Here is a 23,079-nt window from a genome sequence, read left to right as displayed (position 1 = left end):
TGGGCAGAGCTATGCAAGTGAGGTGCCGGGGCCACCAGGGGAGTGGGCAGTTCTGCTGAGCCAACAAGGTGCGTGGACCCTCTCTTTGTTCTGTGGGCTGCTGTCATCGGAGCACCACGAGTGGGGGCGGTCACTCAGTAGCTCTCTCTCGGTTAAGAGGCGGGCCAACCCAGGCCTCAGCTCTAGTGCAGGCGTCCTCTGTGGGCTCTGGAACAAGGTCCTGCTGCCTGGGCCTGGCGACCTCCGTGGGTCTGGGCATCTGCTTCCCCACTTCTGCTCTGCTCTCTCTCAGGAGCAAGTCACTCAGGGAACCTCCACACTAGTCCTTAGCTCACGGACGCAACACAGGTACCCCGCTTCTAAGTGGTCTCAGGACCGGGCACAGAGGTTCACATTTACCACACAGTGTTTGGGGGGCAGGGGGAACATGGTGTAGCCCATACGTCCCACCCGTCGGCCCCCCAAAATGTATGCCCTGGCCACATGCAAACCATTCACCCCATCAATCAGCCCCGAGTCTCAGCCTAACTCCAGGTCCAATCTCATTACTGTGACCACCGAAACCAGTTACAGACAGGACTTTAGAGGCACTCCATCGCGGGGCGAGACTCTTCTTCACCTGTGAACCTGTGAACTCTAGGTATCTGCCCCCAAGTCAAGTGGTGACAGTGCCATCACAGATGGCAGAGCTTGGAGGGAGAGGGAGCACAGCGCACCCAGCTAAACCCCGCAGGCCTTGCCCGAGCGCCCCGTCTTGACGCGGTTCTCTGGGTGTTGGGTGGCGGGGTTTGGCTGAGAGCTGGTTAGAGCTATCAGGTGAGTCGCCGGTTTCATCTCCTTTGGTGGACACTCTAGGACACGTGTCCTGATTGTACAACAGATGTCCCTATTTTGAATGGTTCCCTTCTCATCCCCTCGCGTTTTGGTAGGTGGCACGAGAGAACACCTGGTCCTTTGAAGATCTTGCTTAGAACTCTGTTCAGCCAGATGGCCAAGTCCACCGCTCTACCTACCCACCTCCAGCTGCCAAACACTGAAGAAGACACAAACCCTTTGCCACCACTCCATGAAGAGCATCGACTGCCGCCACTGTCTAACCTGTCGTTTCCTTTAAAAGCCTCGACAAACGCACGTGCAGTGCAGTGCCACGTGTGCAGCCACGTTCTGTTGTGCACCCTCCTGGCTGCCTTCTGCACCCGGACCACCACCGCTCCACCGACAGGCTCTGCAGCGTCTGAGACTCTCCCCGCCCACACAGACGGTAACCGGGCCGGTAGCTGCCCAGGGGCGGGGCAGGCGAGGGTGGGGCGAGTAAGGAACTGACCACAGGAAGCACAAGAAGAAAGTGTTCTGCCACTGATCGTGTGTGCGTGCGGGACGCACAGATCCTGGCGGACTGAAGGGTTGAATCACACTGAAGGGTGTGCTGTGTGAAGGACGTGGATTCCAGAACCCTGTTAGAGCGGCACCAATCCGGGTACCAAGTTCTACCCCAGCTGTTGAGTGCTGCTGTCACAGAGATACCACGTGGACGGCTTCAGCCGCGCACGTTTCGTGTTTCTGCTTTTCGCATTCTGACCTCAGCTCTGAAAGGAGGCCCGTCGCACTGCCGGCTTGTTTCCGGGTCAGTGGGGATCTCCACGTCCTTGGTTTGGAGCTTGCCCCGCCTCTGCCTGCTCACTGTGAAATCTCTCTTTGTATCTCAAGAGAGATTAACAATCAGAGCAGAAACAACCCGTTCCAGGCACTAGTGGTTATGGTTTCTAAGGTTAGGAATCCTTGGGCAGGATTCCTGGTGGAATGGGGAATGTCTGGGCATGTATTCCCCGAGCCACCAAGATTTGTCGCCCTTTCCTGTGCATGGCAGCCACTAAGCCCAGCTTTGGGGGCCGGGGCCAGAGGGGCTGCCTGCACACCTAGCCAAGCAGCGGCTGTCCTGGCTGGTTCCTGCTCCTCCCAAGGAGATGCCAACTCTGAATTGTGCTCACCCTGCCACTTCCCTCATAAGCCTCACACCCAAGCTCTCCCGAGGGGTGGGTCAGTGCAGCGTGCCGGCAGGCCCGGCAGGAAGACCAGAGAGGAGCCTTGTCTGCCCCACCTCAAAGAGCTGGTGGCTAGGGGGCTGCTGACGGTGACTTCCTCTCCCACTAGGTCAGGAATTCTGCAAACATGCCTTTTATAGACATGAACATCGAAGCCCCCAAGACTACAGCCACGCCCCACTACAGCCGTGTCTACACTCAGCCCTATGCCCACGTTCACCTGGTTGTGTCTGTAGCCACCTCTGTACACAGAGCCCCCAAGGTTACAGCCACAGTCCACCTACAGCCGAGTATACACCCACTGGTGTACACAGAGCCTGGAGCTGACCCATTGCAGCCAAGTCTACACCAGACTCTGCACATGCGTTGACACTACACACCACCTACAGACACACTCACGCCCGCCCTGCCCCTCAAGCCCCTGAGCTACACCAGTCCGCGGTGCAGGCTCCTGCGGTGCAGCCCTGGCGGTATTTCTGACTCTCCCGACCTGGAGAGCCTGGTCCCGGAGCCTGGGCGACTCCTCTGCTGTGTCTGGAGCCAGCTGTCTCCACCAGCAGCCCACGCCCTCTGCTCCCGCAGGCCATGCCGCTTGGCACCACATTGGCAGCCCCCAGGCTCTCTAGCAGAGCACGTTTGATGAGGAGGAGGCCTCCACTGAGCCCACTCCGCTCCCCCTAACAAGATGACGTGCCCCCACACAGTGCCTCGGCTGTGCCCCTACCCCAGTGACAGGTTTGGGAGAGAAACTGTCCCTGCATGTCTGGCGTGTGAAACATCTCCCTGCACTGCGGCCTGGGGAACAACGCAGGAGCACACTGATGCATGGGGACCGCTCGCCCCGGGAGCACAGGCTCGGAGCTTACCGGAACGAACCTCCCCCCGGCTCCTTGAGCTTGTTCTTCTGTGCGGCGGCTGCTTGTGCAGAGACGGTAGAGAGGGCTTTGGCTCCCGACAGCACAGCAGACTTGACCACGGGGACTGTGGAGGCCGAGACACAGAGGGCCGTTGGAGGCAGGGTGCAGCAAGCCCGAAGGGAAGCGGCCACCCTCCAGACAGCGAGTGACACTGTGACATCGGGGGCTCCGGGCCCACACAGGCCAGCACCCGCAGTCCTCGGGAGCCCTGGCCCCCAGCACAGGCCAGCACCCCCACGGGCCCGAGCCTCTGGTGCGTGAGGGCCGTGGCTGAGCGGACCGCTCACCTGGCTGCAGGGGGTTGAGCTGGATCTGCTGCGGGGTGGTGAGCATGATGCGACTGTGTGGTTGCCGCAGGGCCACCATGGGCGTCTGCGTCAGCGTCACCTGGGGCGGGCGCAGGAGGGCTCCCGGCTTCTGGGGCTGCTGGATCACCTGGCGGCAGAGGGCGCAGGACAGTGAGCGGCCCGGCCAGTGGGCACTCCTCACGTCCCCGCCACTCCCACCAGGACAACACGCCAGGGCCAGGATGCAGCCCTCCAGGGTCAAGCTGCCGAGGACGCAGAGCAGTGAGCCTGGGACAGCCCGGGCTCCCGAGGCAGGGAGGGGAGGCCTCTCCCACACGTCAGCAGAGGCCAGTGTCCATGTCCATCGGCCAGAAGTCGGTTCTCTCCCAGGTTTTCTATCAGAAGGCTGCAAGGGTTCCAGGCTAGATTTCGCAGGTCGGTCCCAGACTCGGCCCTCGAGGTCTCTGCCCCAGTACTAACACTCCCGCCCACGACCGCCGGGCAGCGGCAGCACAAAGCGTAACTGCGTGGTTGCGTGGCCCTGGCGGGCTTCCGAGCTGGAAAGCCCTGACGTGGTGCTGCCTCTCTCAGAGAAGCCGGAGGCCTGGGCGCTGCGCTGGAAAAGCTCTCCTTGGGAACCCTCCTCTCCCTGACACAGCACAGGGCCCAGACCCAGAGCCTCCGTGAGCACGTGCGGCCGCCCGGGCCTCCTGCTGCAGAGCTGGGCCCCGGCCGACCACCAGGATCTTTCCCCGCGGTCCTTTCCATGCTCACCAGGTGACCCGGAAGGCCTGGTGAGGTGCTCCCAAACCCAGCCACCGAAGCCCTGCTGTGGACTGTGTCCCCAGAAATCCTCACCCTGTGCCTGTGCCTGTGGCTGCCTTCCCACCTGGGAGCAGCCACCCTGGTGACGTGGGCCACAGCCACTGCAAGAGCGAGCTTGCCTCAGTCTTGCTGAGACGTCGGGGAGCGGGCACCCGCAGCCACGGCGGCAGAGGCGGGACAAGCTGAGGAGGCGAGCAGCCTTCCCTCCAGCCAGGCCCTACGCTCGTAAGACCATGGACTTCTGTTATTCCTCCCCATCGATGAAAAGAGGGAGCTTACAGTCCCTGCGAAGACCTCACTATCTTTCTACTGCATTGCTCCAAGAACTTGTGCCGCCTCCCCAGTAACTAGGACGGAACTTGGTGCCCAGAGCGGGTGTCGCCCTGACACCCAAAACCCAGTGGGGGTTCTGGGTGATGGGTGGAAGCTGGAGATGGCGGTGCCACAGTAAAAGCCTAGACTGCCTCAGAGGAGCAGCTGGTCAAGCATGGGTGGGGGGGCTGAGGGCTGCAGAGACACCGTATCGAACAGCCATGGTGCTGCTGCAGAAGGGACACTCTGGGCTCCGCTGAGGCTTTCAAAGGGAACGACGCGCGCCGGGTTGGGCAAGAGTGCTGGGTGGACAGCAGAGCCTGTAAAGTGAGGACCCTGGACATCTGGCTGGCAGAATTCCACACAAGCTCTAAAGGAGCTACGTGTTTCTGGGAAAGCACGAGGGGAAAGAAAAGGAACCACAGGGAAGTTTGGGAAAGTATCCTGGGATGCTCGCTGAGGCTGTGGCCACACCACCTCTGGTTAAAGAGACCGAGCCAGTGAGCACACGGCTCAGAAGAAGGGGCCGAGCGAGGAGGCAGAAGACCCTCTTGGAACCCTGCGGGCGGCTCGGAGCGCGCGTCCTCCAAGAGCACAGGAGGCCGTCCCTGGAGCAGCCTGGAGGCCAGCAGACTGCTGGGAGGCACATGGGAAGCAGGACCTTCGTGGGTCCAAAGGGTGTGGCAGGGGCTCCTTGATCTCAAGGGTGGGTGGGTCACAGCCGCCTCGGTTTCCGAGTTGGATTGTCACCAACTTGGTTCCCAAACGTGCAGCCATGGTAGCCTGGGCAGGAAATGGGCCCATCACCCAACGCGGAAGGACTGCACCTGCAAGGTCCACCAGAGACAGAGCAGGGCCAGAGGAGGGGTCCCCATCTAGACAGACCAAGAGAAACGGGGTCGCTCCAAGTAAGGGAGGAGAGCCCAGGGCTGAGGGGGCCCCCCCCTCGGTTCCAGAGAGCCTGGCCACACTCAGGATGACGAGCAAGACCCCCGGCCCAGACAGTTTGAGAACAGAGTCTGTTGGCACCTGCTCTGCTGACCTCTGGCCTTGCATCCTGTCTCTCTGGTTTGTAACAGAAATGCCCACCTTTTTCCTGCTGCACGCTGGAAGCAGACAACCAAGAAGGCTCTGTCCCCAGAACAGAACGCACCTCAAGTCCCACCTGTATGTGATCTGGGTGATTCATAAAATGAAGTTTAGGGACCTGGAGTGGACGGAGGCCCATGGGATGATGTGATGGGGTGGATATGCCTGGCCCGTGGGAAGGACAAGGCTTCAGGGACTAAAGGACAGGATGATAGGGGTCAGCTGACTGGAACTCAAAAGACTGAACTCACTGCCGCTGAGTCGATGCCGACTGGGGTCAGATCACAGCACCCACTACTCCACCAGGGCTCCACCCCGGAAAGGACATGTTCTAAATCCCACCCTCTAGGCCTTTGGTTCCCCTCCCGTTTGGGAGCAGGCTGTCTTTGCCACGAGAATAAGAGGGACTGGGGGTTGGGCAGCAGCATGAAAGGCAGCAGAAGCAGAGCTCCTGAGACAGGAGCCAGATGTTGAGACATGTGAGGATCTCCCAGGGTGCCCTCGGTCTGCACTGGCAGCCCCCACTGAGAGGAGGCCCGCTTGTCTGAGCCCCACCCCTGGTGCTTCTCTCCCAGCAGCTCTCAGCACACCTGTGGAAACCAGCTAGACAGGGGGGTCCCCCAGGGGCAGGTCACCGCCTGGGAGGCACCAGGGGTGGCGAGCAGGGCCCGAGGCCCTAGGGAAGCCTGGCCTGTAGAAGGCCTGCAGGCAGTCAGAGGTGGAGTTGCCCCAAGCAGGCTCTCCGGCGGGCGGGGGAGGCTGTCGCCTTCCATACCAGTGGTGTGGGCTGCCCCTGCTTGCCGACGCCAACCTGTGTGGGCTGCGTGAGGCTGATGACAGGGGGCTGCAGGGCGCTGGTCACGGTCGCTGCCGCCTTCCCGGCGGTGCGCTGGACGGAGCTGCTCAGCACCACCGCCGTGAGCGCTGTGGTGGCCTGGGCAGCAGGCGGGGGCTGCTGCTGGCTCTGCTGGATGAAGGCTGCGGAGTCGGGAGTCAGCTGTCTCAAGGCGGGTAAGCTCCTCTGGGTGGGAAGACAGAGACGGGGTGGGACGGCCGCTCTAGCATCACATCCCTCTCTTTGCAGCGGAGAAGCAGCCACTGCCCACCTGGGGACAGCTGGGACAACTGCCTAAACCAGCAACAAAGCCCAGCATCTGTCATGCTCTTGCAAAGAGAAACTGTCACTGTGGCCCAGGTGGTGCCCAGAGCGAAGTGCTCAGCCAGTCACTGAGAGGCTGGCAGCTGTGCCCACCCAGAGGCCCGGGAAGAAAGGCCTGGTATCTACGTCCAGGGCAACCCTGTCCCTGACAACACGGGGCAGCAACAGTGAGCACGTCCACAGGTCACAGTGCTCCCACGGGGTTCAAGGGGGCCGGGTACGAGGTCTGGGGGTCCCCGCAGCCCCTCAGCCTCACATGGACACTCGCGAGGCAGCACAGAAGCAGAGAGACGCCTGCTCGAGGGACTGCCCCGCCTCTGCAGTGACACTGAGCCCAGTGTGGCAGGGGACCCACACCGAGAACCCACCCATGGTGCTCAGAGGGCCCCGACAGAGCCAGCCCCCGCGCCCACCTCGCTGAGCCCACCCTCAGACACCCCCAGAACAAGCCAGGGCCCTGCTGCTTGTGGACCCACAGGCGACAGCCTGAACAAGGGTGGGCGGGTCTGTAGAATTACCTTCAGGAAAGGCACAAGGTAAGGTTGAGGTGAAGAGTTAAGTTCTCGGTATAGCCTACTCGTAAAATCTTCTGCTTCAATTTTTCCGTCCTTAAAAACAAAACCCACATGGAAACCCGGGGTGAGTGACAGGCCACACACCGTCTCCTTTCACAGCACAACCCTGGCCCCAGGCATTATGCGGGTGCCCACCCCGTCTACTCCCCTTTCTAAAACTGAGTGCCTCTGACGAGCCAGCTCTCGGGGCAAGCCGACACTTGCCCGCCGCTGACCAAGGGCAAAGGGAGCTTGTGTGAGGAAAGAGAACGGAGGGAGGCTCCGCGCACAGTCTGTGCTGAGGGCGCCCGGGACGCGGGCAGCTCAGCTGCAAATCCCAGGCACCTTCCCAGCGAGCTGTGTAGGTGTGTTCAGACAGGTGAGGGTCAGGAGGGAGCGCCTTGTGAAAAGAGCTGTCTGTACCTGAAGCTGAGTGTGTGTGTGTTTATGCACAGTACTGGGAGGTGCATGACTGTGTGCACGCGGTGCGAGCAGTTATACAAGAGATGGTGAGACCACCCTCTCTTTCTGAATGTGTGTAAAGCCTCCACTGAAAGAACAGGCACATCGAGGGGGTGACGGGGAAGAGATGAACCTCAAGGTAAAACTGATATCAAACTCCCAGGCAGCAATAAGTGACATTCGAAAGCAAAGGCCATCCACACCATTCCCGAGGCTGGACAAGCACCGCCAACACCCCGGCCCGAAAGTCAGGACAAGCATCCCCGGCAGGCCACCAGAACCTCCACTGGACGTCCCCTCCCCAGCAGGGGACCGTGTCGGGGAGGACCACGGAGGACCACGCACAAGCTCCTCACCAGCAAATTCTGCACCAGCTCTTTCACATTAGCAGCTGTCTCTGTGGACTGCTTGCCAGACGAAGCCAGCTTTATCAACGTCGATAAAAAATTCTTACATTTCTTCACATTTTCCATAGTTTCCTAGAGCCGGAAGGCAGGAGGGAGGGAGAGGCTTGAGGAGCAGGGTCCGTGACCACGCCTGGTCCACTTCAGAGGTGTGCATGTGGGGAAGGCAGGTGACGGTCCCCTCTGGCTGATGGTGTGCAGGCTGGGCCCACTCCCCCAGGGGTGCAGACAGTCCCACAAGCCAAAGCCTCGTTCACCCCCACCCCAGGGTGCAGACTACACAGCGACGGCAAGCCTAGCGCTGCTCGATGCCGGAGAGAGGGCGTCAAAGTCAGACACCGCTTCTAAGAACGACAGGCATGCCACTGCGCCGAGAGGCAGACCCTATGTTACAAAGCACGGTCCCCAGGGGCTAAGACATCACACACACACACACACACACACACACACAGTCCCCGAGAATAAGGCACGACACACACATGTCCCGTGGGCAAGACATGACACACACACAGTCTTCATGGATAAGACGTGACACACGCATGTCCCCTGGGTAAGATGTGACACACACATGCACCCGCAGTTCCCATGGATAAGACACGACACACACACAGTCCCCATGGGGTAAGATGTGACCCACGCATGTCCCATGGGTAAGACATGACACACACACATATACACAGTCCCCGTGGGTAAGACGCGACACACATGGTCCCTGTAGGTTGACGCGACACACGCATGGTCCCTGTCAAGTAAGATGTGACACATGCATGTCCTGAGGGTAAGGCGTGACACGCGTGTCCCGTGGGTAAGGCGTGACACGCGTGTCCCGTGGGTAAGGCGTGACACCGCAGGGCTGCTGCATCGCTGTCAACAGCGCGATCGATGGATGGGCCTTGATGGCTGCAGGTGTCTCAGCTGGCATCCAGGGGGCACGGCAGTCCATCTCACGGAATTCTCACACTGAGGCTGCCGGCTCCCTCTGCGCCCACGGGGCCAGACCCTTCCCGCAGCAGCACACAGTCAAAAGTCCCCCGCAGGCCTGGCTCTCACTGGTCTGGGCTCACTCCCTGGCCGGGGAGCCCCAGAAGCAGGCCCGGAGGACAGAGGACCCTGGCGGGCGCTCACCGTGGCAGCCGTTGAGGTGGTAGTTGCTCCCGAAACAGTCCGCTGAGGGGTCCCCGTCTGCACAGTCGTAGCTGTCCCCAGTGAGGCTGTCTGTGCGGCGCCACCCAGGACAAGCTGAGGCTGCACAACACCAGGCACGAGGTCAGTGACCTCCACCACAGAGGGGCAGCACCGAGGGAGGGCCGGGTTGCAGCAGACGGCGACTGGCCACTCACCCTGCAGTGCCCAAGCCTGCCACTGTGTGGCACAAGATGCCCATCCAAAACCGAGAACGTGGGTGCCCCCCTTACAATGGACACACACTGGCGAGGAGGGCCCAGGTCACGCACCCCCAGTCCCGGTGAGGACTGTTCCCAAGCTGAAGCCCCTGCCTCGATCTCAGGGCGTCCTCCCGCCGGTCTCAGGTCTCACCTGCACGCCAGCGGGGCGCTGTAGTGTGGCGGCGGGCTGTACTGGCGTCTGGGCCTGAGACACTTGCTTGATTATGGTGGTTGGGGTCACCTGTCGGGCAATAATAGGTGTCCCGGAAGCCTGAAAAATAAGAGTCATAAAGTGAGCTCGCAGCACGAGCACGTCCCGCTGGCCCGCTGCACACAGGAATCCGTCCTACACACGGAGCAACTGCCAGCGGGCCCACAGCTTGCTGCGGGAGCCACCCCTGCTCCCGCCGGCTCCTCTCCGCGCCCACACAGGCCAGCTGCAGACAGGGGCATCTGCTCAGCAAGAACGACCGCTGTGCCCAAGGCTGGGGACCACTGGTCACAGTGCTGCAGGGGGCGGTTGGGGTAGAGGCGGTCACCAGTGCCTCAGCCCTGACAAGATGGGGACCAGCTTCTACAGGTCAGCCACGGGGGAGGTCAGCCAGCACATTTACACAGGGCTGCGGACACTCGTGGGAATGGGCCCAAAGCCAACAGTCTTCCTCGAGTGTTTTAAAGCTCCCTCACTCAGCACACAGGACACTAGACCAAGAAGGCACCAGGCCGCGAGCTTCCCACCGTCTCCCGACTCATGCCCTCTGTGTACGTCCACCATGGACGTGTTGTGCTGAGCTCAGGGGCTGGATCCCAGAGCAGCAAGATCATGGCCCTGCAGAGCGGGACGTAGGGGCCTACTCGTGTCAGGTGTGCAGCCCGGGCCGCCCCCTCTCCCCGCCCCCAGGCACAGTGTTGGCTCAGCTCAGCAGTTGGCCTCCTGGGCAGAGCCAGACACACAGCAGCTACAACCTTGGCTCGCAGCTGATGACACCGGGGGCCACCGAGCAGGCTGGCCCCCAAACCAGGCCCCACAGGGCCGTCCTCAGTGGCGGGCACTGACCTGCACGGTGGAGATCTGGACGGGAGGGGCACTTGTGGGGGTGGCAGGGCGGGGTGCCATGGTGGTCTGAGGCTGGGCCTGGGCGTGGGCCTGCGCCTGCATCTGGGCCAGTGCCTGCTGAGGGATCATGAGCAGCTGCCCGCTCTCACTGCGCACCAGGACCATACCTAGGACATAGGAGACTGGTCAGGAGGGCAGCTGGACACATGTCCCACCGAGGGACGGCTGGTAAGTCTGGGGAGAAAAAAGGAGAGGGTAAAGCGGCGGCATCAGCCAACCCTGCCCCGCTACTCTACGCGCCCATGATGTAGGGCCAGGGCGGGACGGCGGGGAAGGTGTCATGGCCCGCACCTGCACTGCCTGCCTCCCCTGAAACCCAGACGAGGAGTGCCCACACCGAAGCAGGGGGCAGTGTGGGAGCCCCCTTGTGCAGCCTGGCCCCCACTTCTGCCAGTCGCACCCCCCACCCCCACACAGCAGCAGGCCGCACTCCACAGGGGGTCTCCTCAGCCCCCTCCCTGGGAAGCAGCTGCCCAGTCAGGGTGGCTCTGGACTGGACTGCATAGCACAGTGGCCTCAGAGCCTGGGGGTTCTGCTCCAGACCCCCACCCTACCCCAGGAGAGCCAGCTGCACCCATTTTGTGGTCGCCGAGTGCGTCGGACATTTGCACTGGACTAGCCTGTGGCCTGTGCTGTCCGTGGGGGTCGCTGTGAGTCAGGCCAACTGGACAGCACTTAGCAACAGCAGCAGCACAAAACATACTACAAGGGTCACCAAAGTACGGCGCAGGGGCACAAAGTGGGGCACCTGTGCTGAGAACATCCCCACCCTATCTCCAGGGCAGCACAGACAGAGGGGACCGAGAGAGCACAAGACAGGTGCCTGCGTGGGCGAGCCAGCCACCGCCACTCCTGGGAGCACAGCCAGACCTCTAGGAGGGTTTTGAAGCTGCCTAGGTCAGGGCTCTCTCAAAGCTCAAGATCTGCAGAAACAAGGGGCACCGCTCCCCAGGCTCCCACCTGAAACCACCCACCCACAAGAACCACACCTGTGCCCTGCACCCTCCCAGAATGTTAAGGCCCCAGCGCAGCTGCTGCAAAGCACCCACTTTGCAGAGCGCTGGTTTCGCAGTGCAGTCCAGGGCGCAGCCCCTTGCTCCACAAGCCAGACTGTGCACAGAAGGCCCCCGATGGTGCGGGGGGGGGGGGGGGGGTGTCTCCAGGGAGCAAGTAGGCAGAGCAAGGACAGGTGCTGCTTAACTGGTTCCACTCACCACCCACCCGGAGCCTCAGCAGATGCCTGGGCCAGCGGTTCAGAACCACGAGCTGCTCACGGGACAAAGATGAGGCGTCGACTCTCCAAGAGTTATTGTCCTGGAGACCCACGCCCACGGGGCAGTTCTACTCTGTCCAAAGGAGTCACTGAGTCTGAATCCACTCGATGGTTGTGGGTTTAGAGCTTGGACACGCAGTGCGGGTTTCGACATCCCAACAGCCAGAAGGCGGAGAAGACACACACACACACACACTGTGATTGTGCTCACATACACATACACACACACACAGAGTGATGCCCCAACTGCAAATTTGGTTTTCAGACATGGCTCAGTCGATCTGCGGCACACCCACAGAACAGCACCGTGGCTGAAGGCCTAAGGGAAGAGCAAGCGTACTGCTGTGGGGCTGCAGAAACGCAGCGCAGAGGTGAGGACTTGTGCGTGCTCGGCAGCCAGCGACGCAGCAGCGCTGAGGGTGTGTGAGGGGCGGGGCAGACACGCCTCGAGAGGAAGAACGTGGGTGCCTGGGTGGCAAGCCCCTCCCCAAACAGAACTGCCCTTCCCTCCAAGCACAGGGTGGGTGCGGTAGGCCTGGAGGTGCCTTCTTTGCTGGTTCCTCCAGTGACGGTGAGTTACGGCCCCTACCAGGTGCAGCTGTCACATGTGCCAGCCTGAGCACACTCAACATTGCACGGGCTGGAAGAGCAGCCCATGTGTCAGCGACGCCACCGGCTCTCGAGCGGCTCATTCACAGGGAGCAGCAGCTGTGTGCAAGGTCTCAGAGTGTCACCAGGGAGGACCCCTAAGAAGGCGGTCCTGGGAAAGGTGCCCGTCTCCTGTACAGGTCGGGACACTGTCCGCTCTCCTACACCCCACATCCTGCACCACTCGCAGCTCAGAGGCCCCATGCGTACCCCGGTGACCGCCCACTCCCTGGGGCTGCCGTGGCAGTGAGCAGCCAGCTACCGGTCCTCGGTCTAGGGGACAGACCTGCAGACCTCTGGCCCCAAGGTCCTGCCACCTGTAGTAAAAGGCCACTCAGGCACTTCTTCCGGCACCCAGGCAGGAGGTCAGGTCCCAGGGAAGCACCTCGGGACCTAAAGCACAGGCTGGAGAGGCCCCGGCTCCCAGGGCACCTGCCTGTGCCAACAGGCACAAAGAGCCGTCAGAGGGGGCGGGGCACCTGGTAGGGAACTGCCCAGAGAGCAGCCTCCCTCACAGCAACCCCCGCCCCGACCACCCTGCTCTCCAAGGCCACAGGGACGAGCACCTCCACAGGACAGGTCCTGGAGGTCTCCCATAGCAGAGGGCCACGGCAGGCGCTGGATACGCCAACACAGGCCGCTGCCAAGCACCCCATACCCCTGCGCTTCAAACGGTGACGGAAGAGGGACTGAAGGTGTGTCTGGGAACACGCTCAGAGGGCAGGGCACACCGGGGCCAACAGGTGTGCGTGACAGCCACACTCCCCCAGAAATGCCAGCATGGACACAGCACACCCGCCCCCCCTCGGCGCTCCGTGGCACCTGACCCTCCAGTCCCTCAGGTGGACACCTCTGAAGACGGAGGGTCAGTGCACGGCAGCCCGAGCCCGCGCCCCTCACTCTGCCCAGGAAAGAGGAGCGCTGCAAGAGTGACGCCCCCATGCCCCGGGCCCCCCCCAAAACAGCGGCCAGACACGCCATCCAACTCTGGGCGGGGGCTGGAGAAAGGGGCGCCTGGGCTGCAGCCTCACAGGAGGGCTTCCAACAGGAGAGCCGCTGCCCTGTGCCAGGTGGGCTCTCAGCAACCAAGGCATGTCATGCCCACAGACACGAGTCAGAGGAGGCGGCCTGAAAGAGAGCACATGCACACACACAGGGGCACACATAGATGGTGAGTTTCTACAAGGTTGGGAGATGTCTTAGGAGGGAGTCTGAGTGACCTTGGGTTAGTCAAATAGCCAACGAGCACAGTGGGCTTCATCAGAAGGACTCTCCGGCTCTCTCCGAGGCGCTGCAGTGAGAACACGTGACCTTGTAAAGCACTGTCTGTCTGTCTGTCTGTCCCACAGAGGGATCCAGAAAGAAGGCAGAGGTAAGACACAACACAATACCAAAGAACAGACCAAAGACTGAGCGCGCACACACACACACACACACACACCCTCTCACACTGGGCAGACTGCTGTGTGCTGACCCAGACCCAGCCGTGAGGAACAGGAAGGCCACACCTGCTGACACAGGGCCTGGGGGACCTGCCGCCCAGCCCTGCTGCTGGGATGAGAGCAGAACGGGCACCCCTAACCGGGGTCCTGGTAGCACAGTGGTTAAGTGCTCACCAAAGGACCGGCTGTTTGAGCCACCAGCAGTGCCACAGGAGGAGGAAGCCGCCAGTCCCAGAGAGACCACACCTTGGAAGCCCATGGGCCAGGCCTACTCTGCACCTTGGGTCACTGCGGGTCAGGACCGACTGGAGGGCACGTGGCTGTGGGCCTCCTGGTCAGCCGTGCCCTGCTGGCTTCTCACGTGGGAGAACGGCAGCAGCACGTCCTTACAGAGGCGCTTACGTGGACTCGCCCTCACTGAGCCGTCCACTGCGGACAGCGGCATGGCCACATCTCGGGACCCACGCTGGGGAGCGCAGTCAGGAAAGGCAGCGGGCATGGGCGCACGGCTCCGTGTATGTCCACCTCCCGGGAAAACCAAACTCCTCCACCGTGACCACGCATCCGTGGGGTGGGGGCACGTGGCAGGTGTCCCCAAGGGGCTCGGGGGCTCTTCCAGCAAGAACAAGGAAGAGCTGTTCCAACGGGGGCGGAACCTCGGTGAAGGCACCCTGGCTTCTCCACTCCCAGAATCCCCCAAAGACAGCCCCTGGGCCTGACCTCGCAGGGGCCACTGAGCGGGCATGGCGGAGGTGGTGCCGGCGAGCACGCCCCAGCAGACGACTTGTCTATCGCCACGCAGCTCGAGGGTCCCGCAGCCCTCTGCACACGGCCAGGGCATGGGCCTGGTGAGCTCCCGACCATGTGGAACAGCAAAGGTGGGATGCCCACGGAGACGGGACCCTGGAGCAGGGAGGTGACGTCAAGGGGGTGACAGCACAGGGTGGGGTCTCTGAGCAGCCCGTCCAGCTGCTGTGCCTTCCTCCAATGGGGGAGGCAGGCCCCAAGGTGCTGAATGGAGAAGCGTGTGGAGAGGTGTGAGGGGGTAAGGAGCCCAGATGGATGTGATCAGGCATGAGGAGCAGGCCCCACCCCCACAGCACCTCCCTCCCTTCCACGCAGTCAGCCACAGGGAAAGCGAGTCCAATGAGCTCAAGGCCTCTCACGTACCCCAGGAGGAGCAGGAGGAGGAGGAGAAGGAGGAGGAGGAGGAGGAGGCGGCTGTAGGCAAGAGGACAGGCCCCGGGTGCTGCAGGTACCCGCTGGCCAGTCTGAGCCACCATCACCTCCCAGTGGAGGTGGGGGCAGACCACATGCCCCCACTCTTCAAAGCCTGTACCTTAAGGTTCCTGCTGCACACCCCAATACCCAGTCCCCTGCTCCCCGCAACTTGGATTCAGAATTTAACTCTGCCTCTCAGCATGACCCCTGCCGAATCGCCCTTGCCCACCTTCTACCACAGCTCCACCCTCGCCCCGCGAGTCCCACTGCCGCGCTCCCTGCGCTACACTGCACATTTCAGTTCATTTCAGGAGTGCCTGGGCGGTGCAAACGTTAAGTGCCTGACTACCAACCAAAAGGTCGGTGGTTCTGCCCCACGAGAGGACCCACAGAGGAGTGGACTGGCCATCCCTGAACTCCCTTGGTGGGGAGGAGGGGGACCGACCACCTCTTCTCTGCACACGTGGGCTGAGTAATCAGGAGCCATCCTCCTTGGGGCCTGTGTGTGAAGGAAGGAGGTTCCGACCTCGGAAGCAGAGAGCGTGCACGGCACACAGACGCTCAGACACCTCCTTCTCCCCAAGCCTGCCAGACCCGAGGACTCCAGACTCCAGAACACAACTGAGACAGACGGGTGGGGAGCACCCCCACCCCCACCCCCACCCCCGGGAATGGCAGCCCCACAGGCGGGTCAGTCATGCAGCAGCTGCAAGGGAGACCTGGAACTGCACCTCCTTCCTGATCTCCCAAAACCCTGCGGGCGTCCACAGCCGGGTGTCCACCACTGTCCCTCAGTGACCTCCCTCTGCTCTAGGGATGTCTTCTCTGAGCCCCAGCTCCAGCATCCAGCCTTCCGCTTGTGTCTCCTCACCTCAACGACCTCCCATCACCCCCACTGCCACTCGTTCCCAAATCTCCCCAGCACCTCCAATCCTGAGCCTCTGCAGGGTCCACTCATGGGGGTGGAGACTGGCCCTCCACAGGCGACCCTGGCGCCCACACCATCCCACACCTGTCCACACAGCAAACCACTGACCCCTCCCCAGAACCCTCTTCTGCTCCGTCCAGCCAAACATCCGGCTTTCCCGGGTCGCTACATGCTTGTGATTCCCGATCGCAGGCAGAGACAGGGGCCCAAGAGCCTCCCCAGAACCCTCTTCTGCTCCGTCCAGCCAAACATCCGGCTTTCCCGGGTCGCTACATGCTTGTGATTCCCGATCGCAGGCAGAGACAGGGGCCCAAGAGCCGTGGATGGATGAGAAGGGCAGGCCCACCGTGGCCCCCGGCTGTGCTGCCCTGCCCCGCCCCAGCCCAGAGTCCCTGGGTCCCTCCCTCTAGCAGGGCTCCCAGAGTGTGCGGCCTGCCCCCTGAGGGGGTGGGGTGGGGGTACAGAACGGACGGACAGTAACAATGGTTACAGGAGGACACGAGCAGACGGCCCATGGGGAGTCCCTCTGCTGGCCACTCAGGTGGTTACCAGGTCCAGGGTTTCTTTGAGCCCAAATACACCACCAAAGTGCTATGGCCTTAGATTTTCTTCACGTTCAAGTCCAGTTTAAATGCCAGCATACTTGGTAAAATGACCTCAAGACCTGTGTCATGCACGAAGGTGTGCACACACGGCCTGCCACGCCAGCCTTTGCTGGAAGCAGACCTCGGTGGCCGACCGTCACCTGAGCTCTTCTGCAACTTGTCACTGTTCTTGCTGTCGTCGTCGGGGGTGTTCATCGGAGCCACGCAGGAAGACAGCGAGGCCACGACGCCCTGCTACCGACCGCCTGCAACCTCTAACCACCACCTGCCCGCGGCGGCTGCCAAGGAGAGCCGCTCAGCAGGGTGAGCACACAGGCTGCCTTCAAGGCGTTGCTGCAAACGGAACCAGGAGGCAGGAGTGTGGAGCGCAGGCAGCAGGGAAGCAGGGCAGGGGCGCACCTACGGGACACACTTACACAGATCCCCAGTGCCTTGTGCCAGGCTCTGTGCTGGGCTCCTGGCCTCTGGGAGCTGACTGCCAGGAACAAACACAGTGGGACAGACAGCCAGACAGGGGCCATCGGGGCAGAGGTGGGCAGAGGAGCAAGCCCGAGCCTGAGGGGGCACGCAGGAAAGGCAAGACGACAGCACAGAGCGCTGTGGGGAGGGACGCAGGAGAGAGAGCCCCTGGACACAGCAGGAGGCCTGTGTGCTGCGCCTGAGAACCACTGGCGAGAGGTGGTGGGCATTTGGGCAAGTGGGCTCACATGAGTGATGGACGGTCACACAGGCAGGTGAGCAGAGTGAGTGGGTGGATGGATGGGTGGGTGGGTGAACTGGTGATGAGCGGGTGGGTTGGTGGATGGGTTGGAGGTTGGACAGATAGGCAAATGGGTGGGCCAGTGAATGGGCAGGTGAGTGACCAGGTGGACAGACTGATCAGATGGGTAGGCAAATGGGTAGGTCAGTGGATGAATAAATAAAGAAATGGATAGGTGAGTAACAGGTGAGATGGTTGGGTGGGCAGGTGACTGGGTGGGTCAATAGGTGAGTGGGTTGGTAGATGACTGGATGAATGGGTGAGTAAGCAGTGGGTGAGTAGGGTAGTGAATGGGTGGGTGGATGAATGAGTGAACAGGTGGCAGAGGGGTGGGTGGGTGCATGAGTAGAGGGCTGGGTGAATGGGTGAATAGGTGGTAGATGGGTGGATTGGTGAATGGGTGGGTGGATGGATGAATGGGTGAACAGATGGTGGATGGGAGGGTGGGTGAGTGGGTGGATGGGTGAAGAGCCCCCTCATAGGCTCACACACCTACAAGGCAGAGAGCCAGAGGCAGCCACCACGGTGGTGCCAAGTCTCCAACTCAACAGGGGCAGGCGGTGCAGGCTGCACACACAGAAGTCTGACGTGCCCCAAATCTGTGTGCTGCACACACGGCAGTAACCGAGACAGGCCGACGGGGGCAGCATCACTTCCTAACACCAACACAACCACCCCACTGCCCGGCAGCGGGCACTAGGCCTCTGAGAACCACCGTGACCGTCGTCACTCACAGCGGGGGGGGACACCCCGTCGACTCACGCACACTGCCCCACGGGAGCAAACAGTGCCCATGCGCTTCATGGGATCTGCAGAGAGCTGAATCAGCCCAAGATCAGCCAGGGCAGGGAGGGTAAGAAGGCAGGGGAAAAGCCAAGGTCTAAGGGGCCAATGGCTGACAACAACCAAGGAGCTACCCTTCTGTAGGGCAGGTGCTTTCTTTAAAATGCCAAAGGTGAGCAAGGCGATCTCGGTCACGTCATCAAGCTCTGCACGCGTCAGCCGGCCCCGCAGTCCCAGCCTAAAGCTGCTCCATCTACAAGCATCAGTCACCATAACAGCACCGACGGTCGGAACTCGTCTGTCCCCTGCACCCGTCCACCCTGCATTCGAGAACTGTGCTGAAGCACCCACATGCAAATGCACGCAAGCATAGTCACACGCAATACACACGCTGCAAGCTCATCCATGCACACTCGCTCATGCACTCACATGCAGTCACACACGTGCTACAAGCTCATGTGCACATGTACACACTCACATGCACACATGCACGTCACACACATGCAAGCGTGTTCCCTCATGCTCATGCACACATGTACCGCCGCATGTTCACGTGGACACAGGCTCACGCATGTTGGCACGGTCCCCGAGCAGGTGAGCTCAGGGAAGGACCTGGCACTGACATTTCAAGATGAGTATGTTTAGTAAGTTTCAAAAAACAAACGTTTTCCCCAAAGTTCCACCAAGTTGCCCGTAACCAGGATTGTCTGACCAACTTGAAAACTGCCCCAAGAGCCGTACTGGAGGGTAAGCAGAGCAACAGGAAGGAAAGAGGGGCTGCACAGAGGGGCAGGAGCAGAGGGAGGTGAGGGCTGTCCTCCTCAACCAGACCCCAGCACTGCAGCGGGTGGGCTGAGAGGTCAGCAGGCACCCAGAAAAGCACCCCCTCATCAGACAGGCCCTGCAGTGGCTCCCTCCACACATCCGCTCACTCGTTGTCTAGGCTGTGCTTAAACGTGATTTATTCACTAACTTCAACAAGAAAGAGGACTGGGGTCTAAGGTCCCTGAGCTGGGTGGTGAGTTGGGTCACTTGGCCACGGTCCGTCTTCCATGGCCCCGTACGGCCCACCCAATGACTGCTGGTAGCATGCAAGTAAGGTGCACAAGGAGATTAGACCATTGCTAGGCGTATGGACCCTCCCAGGAGGACTGGTCAGTGTGGCCATTCCTCTGTGCTTACAGGGAGCCCTCCCGGAAGGGGGCGGGGACCTGACCACACCAAGAGAAGGCTCAGACAGGGGCTCTGCACGGAGCAGCCCCCCACTCCCGCCCCCAGCAGCGGGCAGCAGAAGCAGCAGGTGGCCCAGAGAGACACAGATGAGTGAGGTCCCTCAGTGCCCACAGGCAGAGCCCACGCGCTCTCTCACACTGCCCAAGCATGCCAGGCTATGAGTCCCATGGCCGGAGAGGCCGCCCGGGGGCATGACTAAGAGGCTGTCCTGACTGAAGAGCTGTATCTCGAGTCATTCCTGATCCTGAATTGTAACCTGCTACTGGCGACCTACATGGCTGGCAGGTCAAAACCAGCAGCAGCTCCAAGGGAAAGACTGGGCTTTCCCTTCCCATCAACAGTTACCGTCTTGGAAGCCACTGGAAGTCGCCGAGTCCCCGGTGATTCCATGGAGTGAGGGAGGGAGTCCTTCCCTACTAGCTCCCATCACGGTGAGTGGTCCCTGCGGTGGGAGAGCAGCGCCCGGGGGAGGGCTAGAGTGGAGAGAGGCCTCACACTCACCCCTCGACAGGAGCCAGGCTGCATGGAGGCTGGCAGTGGTCTCCCTCCTCCATGCCACGGCCACCCCATCATTCCCGTGGCCCAACGCCCATCTGACTTGCAGTGCTGCCACATCACAGCTTGGCGCTGTCCCACAGGGGCTGCTGGGGGCGCGGGTCGACTGCGGGCTCCCCGCACCAGCAGGCTCCTTCAGCAGAGGCTCTGGCCTCGTGGGTCCATCAGACCAGGCAGGCACCGCACATAGTGAGCTGGCTGTGAAGGGGATACAGACCAGAGAAGGGCAGGGCGGGGCAGTTCAGCGGTAGGGTCCCTCCCTTCCTTGCGTAAGCCAAGGCGCCCGGCTCACAGCTATCAGCCCATCAGGAAAGCGTGCGTGCTGGGTGGTTCTGCAGAAGAAAGGCCTGGCACGTGCTGTGTGTCATCTCAGCCAGCGCGACTCTGGGCACAGCTCTGGGCGCAGCATGAGCATGACCAGGGGCGGCTCAGAGCAAGAACACACTGCAGAGCCGGGTCAGCAGAGCCCCCAGAGTGCCGGTGCAGGAAAAGGGCCTAGAGGCCTAAAAACCCCGTGAAGTGCACCCGCAGTCTGAGCCGGGGCATGGCACCCTTGCAGCAAGAGCAGAGGGAAGGGCTGGGCCAGGGCATCTGAGGGCAGCCAGCGGGTGGGCCCTGCGTGGACTGGAAGCAGAGGGGCCTGAGCAGCTGCACTGCGTTCCCGGGACCTATGTGGCAGCCCCGGCACCCAGATGCAGCCAGCGCCCCAGAGAGCCCCACAGCTGGTGGAAGCCTGATGCCTTCGGAGCCGGGCTGCCCCCAGTACAGGGTGGGCTTGGCTGCTGGGTGGGGAGGGTCACAGAGGAGCAACAGCGCGGGCTGGGAGGGAGGCTCGCCCAGGACAGTAGGAGCTCCAGAGCCCGGTCCAGGGGAAGCATGGCAGGGGTGGGCTGCGGGCACTGAAGAGGGCCCAGCGAGTTCCCGACAGGCAGCCTCAGTGCTCTCCTCATGGGGCCAGGGGGAAAGTGACACTCAAGGCCAAGAGGTTCCCCACCTGGATCTGACAGACCCATTAGAGAGCCTCCCTGTCCAGTGACGACTCCTCCCTCCCCTTTGAACCAGGCAAACCAAGGACAAGAAAGGAGAGTCCCAGGCCCGAAAAGGTACCTGTCACAACCATCGTGCCCGGTCCTGCAAACACAGCCAGTAGACGCAGGAAGGGCCCTCACCAGGTCATCTCACACGCGCCCCCCACCCTACACACACACCCCTCAGGCCAGTGGGGAGGAGGCGCACAGGTACCTTTTGCCGGACCCGAGCGAGCATGTGAGCCCCAGGAGCGCCGGAGCACCTCTGAACTGATGGCTGCCGAGGGTCCCAGTCACAAGTAATCAACCAACAACTACCAAATGCACGTCTTGGAAGATGATTTCAATAGCTGCCACAGACACTTAGAATCCAGCAAAATACAGGCGTCAAGTGACCTATGTGGACAATCCACAAAACTTTGCTGCGAGGCATTAAAGAAGACCTAAACAAATAGATTGACAGGTTGGGTTAGGGGTGCTGTCAAGCCGGGCCCTGATAGGGTGGAGCCCACGGTGGCAGCCACTGTGTCCATCCATCTCCTTGAGCACCTTCCTCTCTTCTGCTGCCCCTGCACTTTACCAAGGGACACCGTTCTGTCTGCAACACCGGGAAGGCAGGACCCACACCTGATGTCCTTCTCCAGACTGGTCTCGGCTGATCACATGGCCAAAGTCGTAACACCCTAGACTGGACTTCTCCCAAGACAGACTGATCCCTGGTCCAGGCAGCACCCTTTCCCAACACCACGACACCCACGTGCCAGTTCTTCTCAGGCCCGAGACAGCACTGACGTGATGGGAAACCACATCATCAAGGCTCGCCGGTGGGGAAACACCCTATTGTGCATGTCCGTGCTCCCCAGAACCCATACATGTCCACCAGACCACCTACCAGGACTCCAACGGCCCATAAAGGGCAGACATCGAAATGCACAGTATTTCAAGGTCAGCCAAGACAGTGGTCAAGAGGAACAGGCGGCAAGGTGAAGCAGTGGGGTCAAAGGGGAGAGAGTGCTGACGACCGAGAGGCCTGAGCTGAGACAGGGGAGGAGGGAGCCCTCACACAAACAGGACAACCGTCTGTCCGCACGGGGCTCAAGCGTGCACACGCATGTGTCTAGCTCTGGGAGGGTTAAAGATCTAAACATGGGGATGGACTATCAGGAGGCGAAAACCACGGGACTGACGGTTCCCGGGGGACGTGGAAGGGGGGTGGGGGAAAGGAACTGGTGTTAACAAACCTAGGGACAAGGGAACAACAAGCGGTTAGGAGGGTGTAGGAGGTCTGGTAGGGTGTGATCAAGGGCAATGTAACCGAGAGGAATAAACCCATGACAGTGGGACAGGAGGGAAGTACAAGGAAATGGAGGAAAGAACTAGGAGCCAAAGGGCATTTACAGAAGTCTAAATAAAGGCATGTACATATGCAAATATATATATATGATGATGGGGAAATAGATCTATGTGCATATATTTATAGGTCTAGGATCAAGACAGTAGACGGACATTAGGCCTCCGTTCAAGTACTCCCTCAGAGTAAGAACACGTCGTTCTATTATCCACGATGCTCACCTTCCCGACACAATCGCTGAAGACAAAGCGGGTGCATGAGCAAATGTGGTGGAGAAAGCTGATGGTGCCCGGCTATCAAAAAATACAGTGTCTAGGGTCTTAAAGGCTTGAAGGTAAACAAGCAGCCATCTAGCTGAGAAGCAACAAAGCCCACATGTCAATGGGATCAGGATCAGGCATCAAATAACAAAAAAATCCAATCATTGTGAATGAGGGAGAGTGCAGAGTGGGGACCCAAGACCATCTGTGGACAACTGGACATCCCCTTACAGAAGGGTCGCAGGGAGGAGACGAGCCAGCCAGGGTGCAGTGCAGCAATGATGAAACATACAGCTTTCCTCTAGTTCCTAAATGCTGACTCCCCCACCTCCACCCCCACCCCCCGCCTCCCCCCATCTACTATCATCCTAATTCTACCTTACAAATCTGGCTAGACTAGAGGAGGTACAGGTACAGATAGGAAGTGGAAACACAGGGA

The 23,079-nt window shown here is 60.9% G+C and overlaps 1 protein-coding gene across 1 annotated transcript in view; it reads right to left on the bottom strand.

The window, feature by feature from the left end:
* The window catches only part of TAF4 (TATA-box binding protein associated factor 4), a 40,486-nt gene extending 23,621 nt beyond the window's left edge, over positions 1 to 16,865 (bottom strand). Inside the window, exons 1-12 of the mRNA XM_004716085.2 lie at positions 16,811 to 16,865; positions 15,857 to 15,891; positions 14,637 to 14,819; positions 14,223 to 14,382; positions 10,494 to 10,660; positions 9,588 to 9,707; positions 9,177 to 9,296; positions 8,004 to 8,126; positions 7,150 to 7,239; positions 6,248 to 6,493; positions 3,247 to 3,394; positions 2,909 to 3,023 (exon numbers count right to left, since the gene is read on the bottom strand). Coding sequence (XP_004716142.1) covers positions 2,909 to 3,023; positions 3,247 to 3,394; positions 6,248 to 6,493; positions 7,150 to 7,239; positions 8,004 to 8,126; positions 9,177 to 9,296; positions 9,588 to 9,707; positions 10,494 to 10,660; positions 14,223 to 14,382; positions 14,637 to 14,819; positions 15,857 to 15,891; positions 16,811 to 16,865 — 1,562 coding nt within the window. The remainder of the gene's footprint in view (positions 1 to 2,908; positions 3,024 to 3,246; positions 3,395 to 6,247; positions 6,494 to 7,149; positions 7,240 to 8,003; positions 8,127 to 9,176; positions 9,297 to 9,587; positions 9,708 to 10,493; positions 10,661 to 14,222; positions 14,383 to 14,636; positions 14,820 to 15,856; positions 15,892 to 16,810) is intronic.
* Positions 16,866 to 23,079: the final 6,214 nt, after the last annotated feature.

Source organism: Echinops telfairi, unplaced genomic scaffold, assembly GCF_000313985.2.
Source record: "Echinops telfairi isolate 266 unplaced genomic scaffold, ASM31398v2 ScPeMD7_7414;HRSCAF=8452, whole genome shotgun sequence".
Taxonomy (NCBI): Eukaryota; Metazoa; Chordata; class Mammalia; order Afrosoricida; family Tenrecidae; genus Echinops; species Echinops telfairi.
This window is presented reverse-complemented; position numbering and strand designations above follow the sequence as displayed.